Raw genomic sequence first — 12,148 nt, forward strand, 5'->3', positions numbered from 1 at the left:
ATCAGTGTCAGGACTTGTTTAAATACAGGTTTGAACCATGTTATATTTTGCGATTTAGAGGGAGCCTTCAAATGTGGTTGTAGTTCACCTGGTACAGAACACTGCCATGGATAGAAAAGTGACCATTCTAGAATAATTTTCTGCAAAAATATTTGAACACTGTTACAAAGATGATGTCTATGTTAGGTGAGAAACAGTATTCTAGTATTTCTAGGAGGTGTAGCAGCAATATTTAATGCTTCTTTAACAGGAGCCGAGCAGAATACATCTTTGAAGTAAATCTTACTTCCACACCTCTCGTCTAAAAACTTCTCACAATTTCTTTGACTTCTTAACTAGCAATTATTTATTAGAATAGACTGTAATTTATTTTTTCATTAATCAAAACAAATAGCCTGACTTTGGATGCAAAAGAAGGCCTGACTTTAAATTCGATTGTTTTTAGATCCATTTGTGAATTTAAAAAAAAAAAGTAATTGAGTAGGTGGAAGTCGCAGCTTGTTCCTTAATATGAATGAAGCACTGCCTTCAGCTCTTACAATCATGATTTCAGAGGTGGAAAAAGACATCGTAGAAAAGTAGAACAAATTGAATAGTTTGAGAGCCTCTGTCAGAGTTAATTCAAATGTCTGTCATCTTCTGTATGCAGTGTGGAAGAAAGATAGGAAAGCTGCTTTTGGCAAAGCGTGTGGCCATAGTTTAAGGAAGACCTTACTTCTGCCAGAGAGTTGATATTGATCTTCTTGAGAAGTGTTGGTTCAGTTGTTTGATTTCATGTCAGGAAAACATTCATTCTCATACCAAAATATGTGCTAAACTTGTTAGCTTATGTAGTTTGGACACAGCCAGTTAATCATAGTAGGAGTGCTTTTTATGGACAGTCTTAAATGAATCACAGTTTTAACAGGGTAACTTTCATGCTGAAATGCCAATAGTTTTGTGAATAATGCATGACTAAGAGTTAACACTTAAAAAGTTAAGTACTTGGGTTTGATTATGTCCACAGTTGTTATGAAATGTCTGATGAAACAGTATCAATGGGAGTTTTGAGGAGATCTGAAAGTGGCTCTCTCCAGACCATGCTTGTGATTTTTTTTTTTTTTTTTTATTAAACTAAACTTGGAAATTTGCTAAAGCTGTTAAAATGCAATCTTGTTGATATACAGCTATTTTCCTTTCTTATTCCAAGTCTGACATTGCGCTCATAATTTATTAGATGTTTGAAGCATGAAATACTGTTTTGATCAGTTAAGGTTGCTGAGATTGTTTCCTGAGTGACTAGGCACTGGTGAGAGTTTTATCTTGAGGAAACAAAGCATGCTCTATATTTTAAGTCTGATTGCTTTGAAACCTGAAATTACTGACACTCGGTGTAGACCACAAACCATACGCTGATTTAGATGAAACAGCTAAAATGTCGTTCAGTTCCTCAGACCGTCTGTAGTGCGGTCTAAAGGCACATATATGTTCACTTGCTAATTGTGTACTGCTGTTGATGTGACTGATGAAAGTTAGATTAACAGTATGCCCAGGGCAGGCTTGATGCCTGTATACTTACTGGGTCCTAAATGAGTTGAATGTATTGTTAGGAGTTGCCACAGTTTGTACCCACGCTATAGATGATGTAAAGCTGCTTTCGTAAGATGAAGCAAGTTGTAGTTGGTACCTCTGTCAAATCTGAAGTTCATTGAAGAATTCACAAACTGCAAGGGGATTCCGATGTCTTTTGGCACCTCTGTGCTTCCTCATTCTGGCCTGCCATTTGTGACAGTCTTGGGGTCCTATGTACTAAACAAGGAAACTAGTCTTGGCTGCTGGTTTGTCCCATCACGTTGCGCAAGTCCAAAAAAAAAAAAAGTCATGTATATTCTGGCACATGTTTCCAGAATCTTATGCTTCCTATATTGAAAAACAAGAGTACTGTCTGAAGATTTATATTTTTCCTCTACCCATCTTTTATGAAGGTCTTTCAGTAGAGCAATGTTCTTCATCCTGAATGAGAGGAACAGACTTTGAACTTGCAATATACATCTACTCCAAAAAGTATCCATTTCTCCCAGGAATTTTATTTGTTTTATAGAGCTACTAATAAGATAGATAATTTACCTTCTAGTTTTCATAGAGACCAGTTGCTAAATATTTGTGGTGCATTGAATGTACTCTATTTAACTTGCTTCTTATGAAAGCTTTCCCAAGAAACCTACCCTCTGTTTTAGCTTCAAGTGCTTAATAAAAAACAGTATTTGGTTGATTTGTGGTGCTAAACAGAGAACCACCTTCTCTTCCCCTCTGCGCTGCTGCTGCTGCTACCATCAATATGGTATTTGCATATTGATGGCATTTAGGTACTTGCTAAGCTCATGTTATACTACTTGTTACAGATAGAGGTGCCTCACTTAAAATAGATTAATCCAGAAACTCGCTAGTAATTCCAGTATTTCCTAGTTCTTTGTGGATGTATCTTTTTAAGGCAATGTGTCATTTCCTTGAAACATGGAATTACACTGGTCAACGGGCAAAAACAGTTGTATCTGAAGTCATTGGTCATTTTAAAATGTTTTTGAATTTTAGCTTGGTTGGTCAGTTTGTTTTTGTTTTTGTTTTTTTTACCAAGGCCTGGTCATTGAAGACCATGTAACTTGATACATTAATGTTTTATCTTAATTTGGGAAAAATTGTATAGATGGTTGTTACCCTCGATAATCCACTTGAGGTCAATGCTCATCTAATGCTTCTCTCTAGTTTATCATTGTTAGCCTAGTTTGTTCTTTCTTCTCTTACTTATCTGTCTGTGTTATCTGTCTTGTATGATTTTATAGAATCATAGAATTGTTTAGGTTGGAAGAGACCTTTAAGATCATCAAGTCCAACCGTTAGCCTAGCACTGCCAAGTCCACCGCTAAACCATGTCCCTAAGCACCACATCTACCCGTCTTTTAAATACCTCCAGGGATGGAGACTCAACCACTTCCCTGGGCAGCCTGTTCCAGTGCCTGACTACCCTTTCGGTGAAGAAGTTTTTCCCAATATCCAAGCTAAACTTCCCCTGGCGCAGCTTGAGGCCGTTTCCTCTTGTCCTATCACTTGTTACTAGGGAGAAGAGACCGACCCCCACCTCGCTACAACCTCCTTTCAGGTAGTTGTAGAGAGCAATAAGGTCTCCCCTCAGCCTCCTCTTCTCCAGGCTAAGCCACCGCAGCTCCCTCAGCTGCTCCTCATAGGACTTATTTTCTAGACCCTTCACCAGCTTCGTTGCTCTTCTTTGGACACGCTCCAGCACCTCAACTTCCTGTTCTGTCCCTTCTTATGCACTGTATTAAAACAACAGTAATTCTCGGTATATAATTTTGAAGTCTGCATGCAAACGTGGGGGGAGATGAGCTTTCAGTCTGTCCTTTCCTCTAGGAAGAGAGGATGTTGGTGGCAAGTGGTTGCGTTCTGAATGTTAGTTAGTAAGAGGTGCGTGAATTTAGCTGTTAGGACCACGTGTCCTGATGGACTGTCCAAACAGTTGTTCCTGATTTCCTATATAGAAGAGGTGGCAGGCTAAAGATACAGGGCATGAATACAATTGAGGAGAATATGTTTAGAGCGTAGTGAGTAGATGACTTCACAGGTTAGTAATTGAAAGGATTCATACTAACAGTAAATTAGCACTGAAGTTCTGAGCTAATGATCTTGAATTGTCCAGCTTGAGATACCCTAAAGGCACACGATCTGTCCCCCACCCTGTTCTGTTTTTAAAATAAGGTCAGTGAAACATTGGAGGTTATAGTTGACATTTAATAAATAAATAAAAAAGTAAGAATTGAAATGGCTAATGACCACCTTTTTGCCACTGTCAAGAGCTTCAGGTTTTTCTCCTGTAGAATACCAAATAAGGAACTTTATTTTTGTTAATTTCTGCTGTTTAGAGCAAGCTTTGATAATAATACATTCCATTAAGACACTTCCCTTTTTTCCCTTCTCAATTTAGAATGACTTTTCCCATAGTGACTGCATGTCAAGTAATGAGACCAGTTTGCTAGAACGAACCACAGCACCTCATGATGGACTACCAGTGGCTTCCCATAGACCTCAACGAGAAGGTATGTTGTCTGAGGTTTCTTTTGAGGAACACTTTAAGGTTTTTTTGAATGCTAAACTCTGCCTGGAGTTGTAGAAATCTTGCATCTGTATTGCTGTTCGTCTGAATGAGAAACTGCAATGCTTGGTAAGTATAATAGCTTCTCTGTTGCCTGCTTGGTCTTTTCTTTATTATAACAAGTTGTCATTCTTGTTAGCTGCTAACTATTAGTGACTGTATGCACGAAAATCGATTGCAAATGGGCTTCCTCCTGAGAAAAGAGGTGGGATTTTGGAGAAAACAAGAAAATTTAATGCGGTTGTATTAACAGTGTTTAGATTTTTGAAGCGAAACTAAACATGAAGATACTGTGAAACAGTGGATAGCTTTTGCTACTTGATTCAGTTGTATTTGATTAGTCTTAAAAAACAAAGAGAGAAAAAACACATATTAGGAGGTTTTATAGAAGTGGTAGTTTGGAGAAGTGAGAGGCTTTCCATAGCAGTAAATTGTCTTTTGGCTCTGTCAGGGAGAAGGAGAACAAGGCTTCAGAGCTTAAACAGAACTTCTGTGCAATTGCCAGCACAGTGTCTTCTCTTTGAAGAAATGAGCGTTACTGAAAACAGATTTATTCTTACCCTTAATTCTCCAACAAGATTAGCAAATCACTTGTCTACTCAAAATTAGTCTATGCTATCCTGCAGATAGTGAAGAGCTGTCAGTCTGGGAAAACTATTGCTATTCCTTTTGTCCTCATAAATGTCCTTTTGTCTCTACTGTGGAGATTTAATTACATTTTGAAGGCAGGCAATTTGAGTGTTTTAATTCCTTGCAAAAAAACACAGAGAAAGATTATGGCAGATTACAGACAACAAACCTGTTTCAAATTCTTCTACAGAGTTCAAAGTGTTCATATTCATAAATTAGAAACACAAAAGGGAGACTCTCTTTAGCAGCGCTCTTGAATTAAGTAACAGAAGCACAGAAAAGTTGAATAATTGAATCTAGCGAAGAGCTTAAATATTTCTCAGCATTCGTATTATCATAGTTAGAAACTACAGTGAAGAATCAGGATCATTTTGTAACATTTGCTATATAGGTATGTGGTAGAAAGGGAGTCCCTGCTACAGGAATCTCCTTACTGGGTTAGAAATAGCACTGATAATAAAACATGGTTTTTGTTCTCAGTTGTTAGGAATATGATTTTCAGAAATCTTAACTTATACTTACAACGGAAGCCATGTCATGTATACGTGCTTGACTTAATCATCCTGAATGCGTGTGTTGTGTCCAAAATAAATGTAGAGATGTAACACACCCCATTGGCTTGTATATTCAAACATTTCTTCTCAATCTAGCCATCTAGAGCATTTAAAGAGTGATTGTGGAAACAGAATTTTAAAATTGTCTATTGAAACTGTGGAACTAAAGCTATGCAGCAGCAACACCGTAATTACCGGTTGTGTCACTTATTACAATGAAGCATGCAACAGCAACAAAAAGAAGTTAAGGAAATTGAAGGTACTACATGGTGTAATAAAATTTCTTTATACTTGAGGACAAATATATTTAGCATTGAGAACATTCAATAGTTTAAAATAAACACAACCTTGTTAGAAAAGAAGCTTGTCTGTGAATGTTAATGGTGTTAGTTTCCATAATTAAGTATGCTAAATATATGCAGGTAGTGAAATGCAATTTAAACCACTATTCTCAGTTCCAGGCATGGAAATCAACTTTTTAATTAACTTATGAATATCAATTCAGCTGATGGTATCAATTTTAACATTGGCCATTAAGAAACTTTACTGCACCAAAACTCATGTTGTGCCATAGTCCTTTTTCTAACAGTACTTTTATCCATACTAGACAGGTTAAAATTAAGGTCATCAAACATTCAGCTTTTCACAGTATATAGATGTATGTTATTGTCTGGCATCCTTAGCTCATCTCAGATTTCTTTGCTTTGTAATAATTAATCTTCATTAACTGATAAAAATGAACTGATCGTCTAGCACTCTAACTCCCAGGTAGAGGGTTACAACCAGCATACACTCAGCATTTGTCAGTCTTTCTACTAAAAGAATTGGAAGCTGCAACACTATCACTAGGTTTATACGCTGGCTTATTATTCCTTTAAGGAAATTGCTAATACTTAGTTCTCTTAGAACGGGCATGTTCGATGGGGATGATACTTTAATTGTAACTTTAACAAAACTCATTAAAGATGTTTAAGTTAGATGAAATGGTAATTAGCTAATCTGCAAGAATAAGCTTTGTTACATACACTTGTAGGAGGTTGATTTTTAAAATTTTTTTAATTTTTGTGCATAATTCCCAATATATCCCATGTAAAAACGCAGTTAAAAATTGAAAGGAAAACACTAGCTGGTAATGCTACCCTCTTCCCTTCTCCCACCTCCCCCAAAAAAGAAAAAGTTTCAAAAGCATTGAAAGGAAGCATTGATGGTCTAGGGCTGGCCAAACTTTTTTAAATAAAATTTTTTACATGTAAAGATGTGTTCATGCTTGTAAAGGAATAAAATTCTGTTGAATTCTTAGGCCAGCATAGCAGAAAAAGGAAAAAGCCCATCTCGGCGACATGAGGATTTTTATCTAGAGTATTTCCTGAACAATGTTATGTGCCCTCAAGAAAATCTGCAGACCCTAAAAGTCATATGGTGCTGCCGCTTACCAAGTCACAGCCCAAACTTGCCTGTTGCTGAATACAGTAGACTATGGGGAAGGAATGTTAAAGTAGCAAGCACTTTAAAGTACCTTTCTTCCTTTCCAGTTCAATTTAATGATACTCTTTACAGTACGATTGTAATAGCCTTCTGCTTTTCCTCTTCATTTTCAGTTTGCTACCAGTCATTTCTGTCTCCTTCAGGCCTTCCCCAAGCGTTTCCTTCCACCTAAGTGCCTTTCAGAAATGTGGTTCTTCCGCCTTAGTTTGCTCTCATTACTACTGGGTGTTTCAGAAATGTGGATGTGGAAGGCACTGTCACTGGCTTTTATCAGCACTTGTTACTTCTTGGAGTACAGACGCAATCTGACTTCCTTTCATTGTCTTTTCACTTATAGTGTTATATTGTTGTATTTATGTGACTTTCAGTCTCAGTAAGCTCTTGGGTAATGCACAGGTTCCATGATGTGCAATGAAGGGGTTGTGGTCAGGCCAGAGAAATGCTTTGTAGAGAACAAGGCTCCACCTGCCCCCTGCAGTTTGTTATAGTAAAATAGCATCTGAGAAAGAGTGGGGTTGTGTGAGTCAGTAAATAGCATACAGTGATTCTCAGAGTGGCTAGGTAAGTAGATACATTTCCAAACTGTAATTTTGGCATGTTTGGTGTCTTTCTTTCAGCTGTACACATTGAGAAGATAACCCTGAAAGGAGTACCAAGAAAAAGGGCTGACAAACATTTGGAGTACACGTTTAAAGTAAGCAAATAACCTCCAGAATATTAAAGTAAATGTCTTCCTGATATCTATGTATTGTAGATATATACAGCTTGTTTCTAATACCTGCTCAGAAGACAATTTTGAATTACATTAAAATTCTCAGAGATTCTTGGAATTATCCTATAATTGTCTTGGATTCTGCGTGCAGATCAGGTGTTTTATGTAATTGTGAGCATAAGGTGGGAAGGTGTAAAACACCAGCCGTAGCTGGGGGTGTGGCATCACTTCAGAAAACTTGGCTTTTGCTAATTTGGGGTAAGCATTACAAAGAATTCTAAAACTAGTTGTTTGCTCAAGTGGCATAGGAGCGCAGTTCTTGTGTCTACAGTTATATATTGCTTGGAGTCATGTGGTCGTCTTAGATCTTTCATGAGTGTTTGCCATAAGAGGATGGTTCCTGTGGGTTTTGACAAAATTGGGCGTTTGTTTGTTTGTTTTGGCTTTGTTGTGTGTGTTTGTTAAGGTAAAAACAAACAAGCGAAAAATGTCAACAAACTTGAAGGCCTACCTGGTATAGTCTTCATGTATTATAATAGCCAGAGGCAACATGTAAAACAATTACGTGAGTAAATTTTAAACAAAATTGAAACACTGCTTCTTACTGCTTTGGAAAAGAAGCTTTCGGTATTGAGGTTTGGTGCTAAAGGCTGTAGGTGTTAAGTAATAGCTGCTAAGGATGTTGGTGGTGATGTTCTAATTAAATCAAAGTAGTAATTTTCTTAGCAAGGACAGGCTAACGTTATGAGTCATTTGGCCAATAGATGAGAGTCTGGTAGTATACCAGGTTTGAACACAGAGTTAAATTTTACTTTTTTTCCCCAAACGAAAGAATGTTTGGATCAAACCTGGCCATTTGTCATGGGAGCTCTTTGAAGAGGCAAACTTAAAAAAAATGTCATTTTGAGCTGAAAACTGATGTGTTGATCCCAAAGTTTGATATTGTGTTCTCTAAATAGATGTGAATTATAGAGTCCTGTCTTTTCTGGTATTACTAGAAGCTTAAAATTAGAGTTAAATTGACATGTATACTATTTCTGTTTTTGAAATAAAGTAGGGGCAACAGATACCTTGTTGTTGATCATGTCTGAAGGTGAAATCTGCAAAAAATTCTGCACCCTTCTTTTGCTGAGGACAGTCATGTGGAATTTAGCCTTCAAAGTCTTAAAGGTTAACTTGCCCAAGTATTTCAACGTTGTCATAGAACTTTTGTTGGAATAGTCTGTGAACTGAATACTAGGTAAAATACAATAGTAGATAGGAGGGGTTTGTACAAAATGCCCATATGGACTATTAATATTTAAAGTCACAAAACTATTTTGAAAATTCAGCACATAGACGGATTTGACAGTGGTTTTGAATTTCTTTGTTAAAGGGGAAATGTGGAGATATTCTGGGAAGTATTTGAGTAAGCTTGAAACTCCTCCACCTCAGTTCTTTTAGGAAGGAGTTCATCTGTGCAGGTGTATATTGTGCTCCTCACTGCAGATCATTTTCTGCTTGCCCAGGCACTGCTTTTTTACGGTTATAACAGCAATTACAGTCATGGCTTCCCAACTGAGGGCGCCAAGAGTAGTTGGTATTTCTGGGGACTGAGTTGAAGATAGTTGGTGGTTGACATTATCCTATCAGCACTTTGGAGTAAATGAATGTTTCTAATTGCCATGTTCACTCCCATTACATAGACTCTTCCCATGCATGTAATGGGAATCTGAAGCCCAGAAGTGGGCTTAAAGCCAGGCAGCACCCATCTAACCAAGCTTACTTCTTTTCTTCTCCAAATATGCATGTGAAGGTGCTGTTTTACTACTTGCATGTTGTATCAGAACAATAAGCTACTGAAATTTTATACAAGCATATACCAAAATGCTGTCTGATTCTTGAGTGAGTAACTTCTTCAGTAACTTGCAGTACTTTTTATGAATTGTACCGTACAACAAGTTCTATATGACCATGTAAGATTCAAGCCTGAGGCAGATAAAATCATAGGTAATATAAACAGAGATTTTTTTTTTCTTTTTTGTTTTGACTCATGATAATGGCAGTGAGAGCTCAATCCAATACATCTGACTTACAGTCGTTTTCTCTGGTACCTAGTTTTTGCAGTTAATGGTGTCTGTTTGATACAAGTCCTGTAATTACAGAGCCTTCTGCCTGGCTTCTTTCTCAGTTGGTAAGCCAGTAATCTTCAGGGACTTCATTGCATTCACCTGAATTTGTTCATACTCTCTTTAGCCACAAATAACATGAAGGTGATCCTAAAATGTACGCTTAAAATTAGTATATGTCTTTGAAAAGGTACACTATTATCCCTGTTTTGCCTGGTATTAACTTATCTGCAAGTGTTAACTCTTATACTGAGATCATCAGATTTATGGAAATGTTAAGATCAGCTAACTGGTATGATACCTGGAAAAAGAAGCTATCCTCATTCTCTTTTTTCTTCCTTCCTAGGTAACCTGGTCCGATCTTTCGGTAACATGTGTAACAAAAACACACCAGGAGCTTCAGGAATTCCTGCTAAAAGTAGGTATTGAAATATAAAAGTAGTGTTTACACATCAGGTTTGTAACTTCAGAAGTAGTCTAGGAGAGCTGTGATTTCTGGAATGTAATTACAGAAACAAAAGCCTGCCACCAGATTTTTGTACTTCACAATTGTATTAACTACTTAAATAACGTATATTGTGGTGGAGCAGCTTGACAGATGAAGCAGCTCAACAGAATGTTTGGGGAGTTTCCCAGGAGGAGATTGTTTGTCTCATCTGAAATTGCTCTTATAGTTTTAACTGAACTACCGTGAAAGTACCAGATGAGTTTTTAATATTTCCCACGGAGTTAACGTACAGTACAAGCACTGCTCATTTGTTTGTTTGTGTCCCTGTTAGAATGACCGTAAGAGTATCATTTGTTTCTAATTAATGAGGCAGAGTCATGAGCGTAATAGTTCTTCATTTTACTGTTGTATTCTTCAGCAGAACAAAGGCAGGCATATTCACTGTCACAAGGAGTTAAATTTGAGAAAATCTAGAAACTATTTGTGCGTGTGTGTAAAAAAAGTAGAAGTTCTCTAAGTTGTTCTCCCCCGCCACTCCAAACAGGGAATGCATTTGTGTGCATAGGCCACATGTAGACCCCATGAGTGTGATGACCCAGAACTGTGTGTTTCATTGCCAGTCTCTAATAGTTTGGGTTCTGCCTATTCTGGGAAATTCTGTGTTTAAACTCCTCACTGTTCAGGGCACTAATGAAAGATCTGTTTTGGGCATGTTGTGATAGCATCTGGTGTTCTTAACTGCAGTGTTAATTGCAAATGGAAAGCCAGTTACTGAACAAAGGTCATTGTCTTGTTCACTGTTGCCATTATCAACATTATGTTTTCCAGTATTGTAGAAATGAAGCAGTGAGTATTCACTGCTGCTTTAATCTGGTTGGAATATCTAGTTCCAAGAGTCCCCGGAGCTTGATTTGTGAGGATTTGAACTACGGATGGCGTGTCTGGTTGCAGATGGGGTGTCCCACAACATAGGGTACATGCATCTGCTTCTGAAGAGAACCTTAAAAGCAGGACTGGCATACGGGATCCCATGCAGCTCTGGGATGAGTGTTCAACTGCATGCCTCCTGTTCTCCTACCCGTAAAGTAAAGACGAATACCAGTTTCTGAAACGGACCCTCTAGTACCTATTTGCTGCCAGGAGGAGGAGGAGCCAGGCAAAGAGACAGGATCCAAAATGTTGCAGAGCTGTCCAGTTTGATTGATGGCAGCTGTTCAGATGTGGAGTGTTCCATGTGCTGGCTTAACTGCTCCAACAGAGTCCAGGTATATAGAAAATGGCAGGACAAGAGGAAGACAACCACAGGCTGCTACGAGCTTGCTGAATTGTTCTGTGGAGAACTTGCACAGCTGCAAAATATATTTGGTTTGTGCTGGTTTGATAGCCATAAGTAGAGAAGAAAGAGAGAATTGTTAAATAAAGCAGGATAAAACTTATACCTTGCTTTAAAAAGCACTGTAGAAGTACGAATTCTGTCCAGTTTGTACGCACTTGCATTTTGGCTTTTTGTTATTCTTATTTCCAGTCTGCATGGCATTGTTAAGTAGTGCACTCAATTTCCTAGGGAGAGAAAAGAATGGTCAAAATACTTGATAGGAAATTCCAAAGTTGTGGGTGATAGCAGTAAGATAACTGTAAAAATTGTTTCAGAATAGAAGCATCGGTGGGAAAAACTAAGGCAGTAAATGGAGTAACTTGGATGCCTTACATTTAAAGAGCACCTTCTCTTATGTGATAAGCATAAAAAGTTCTTTGCATGTAGGAAATTACCCACATATGTGGAAGGACTGACGAACTTGTAGTGACATGGCTATCTCATTGCCTGAAGTTAAGATAGTAAGCACCTGATCTTGGGTTCGTATAACTCTCAGTTTTAACTACAGAAGGAATTGAATTCCTTTTAATGAAAGTTTTAAAGAAAAAAAGTTGTGGCTGTTGCCAGAGACAAATTTAAATACAAAACACCAGGACAGGAGGTTTGCTCATCCTCATGCTTCTGCAGTAGCTTTTTGCTACCTTTTGATTAATACTGACTAATTCTTCAGTCAGAGTTGCTCAGTAGCACAT

General features: G+C 37.7%; 1 protein-coding gene across 8 annotated transcripts in view; it reads left to right on the plus strand.

Moving 5' to 3' along the window:
- Positions 1-12,148, plus strand: part of ZCCHC2 (zinc finger CCHC-type containing 2) — a 44,067-nt gene that overhangs the window by 10,638 nt on the left and 21,281 nt on the right. For 7 of the 8 annotated variants that reach the window (XR_015705665.1, XR_015705667.1, XR_015705673.1 and 4 more), the window contains exons 2-4: positions 3,977-4,088; positions 7,431-7,507; positions 9,980-10,051. Coding sequence is in view for 4 of the 8 variants with exons in the window: in XM_009475477.2 (XP_009473752.2) it covers positions 3,977-4,088; positions 7,431-7,507; positions 9,980-10,051 (261 nt within the window). In the remaining 4 variants the exon portion in view is untranslated. Of the gene's footprint in view, positions 1-3,974; positions 4,089-7,430; positions 7,508-9,979; positions 10,052-12,148 lie in introns of all 8 variants that reach the window. The other variant, XM_087761811.1, reaches the window with a different exon arrangement.

This window comes from Nipponia nippon, unplaced genomic scaffold (genome assembly GCF_047370975.1).
Source record: "Nipponia nippon isolate SJK-2023a ecotype South Korea unplaced genomic scaffold, ASM4737097v1 scaffold_1, whole genome shotgun sequence".
Classification (NCBI taxonomy): Eukaryota; Metazoa; Chordata; class Aves; order Pelecaniformes; family Threskiornithidae; genus Nipponia; species Nipponia nippon.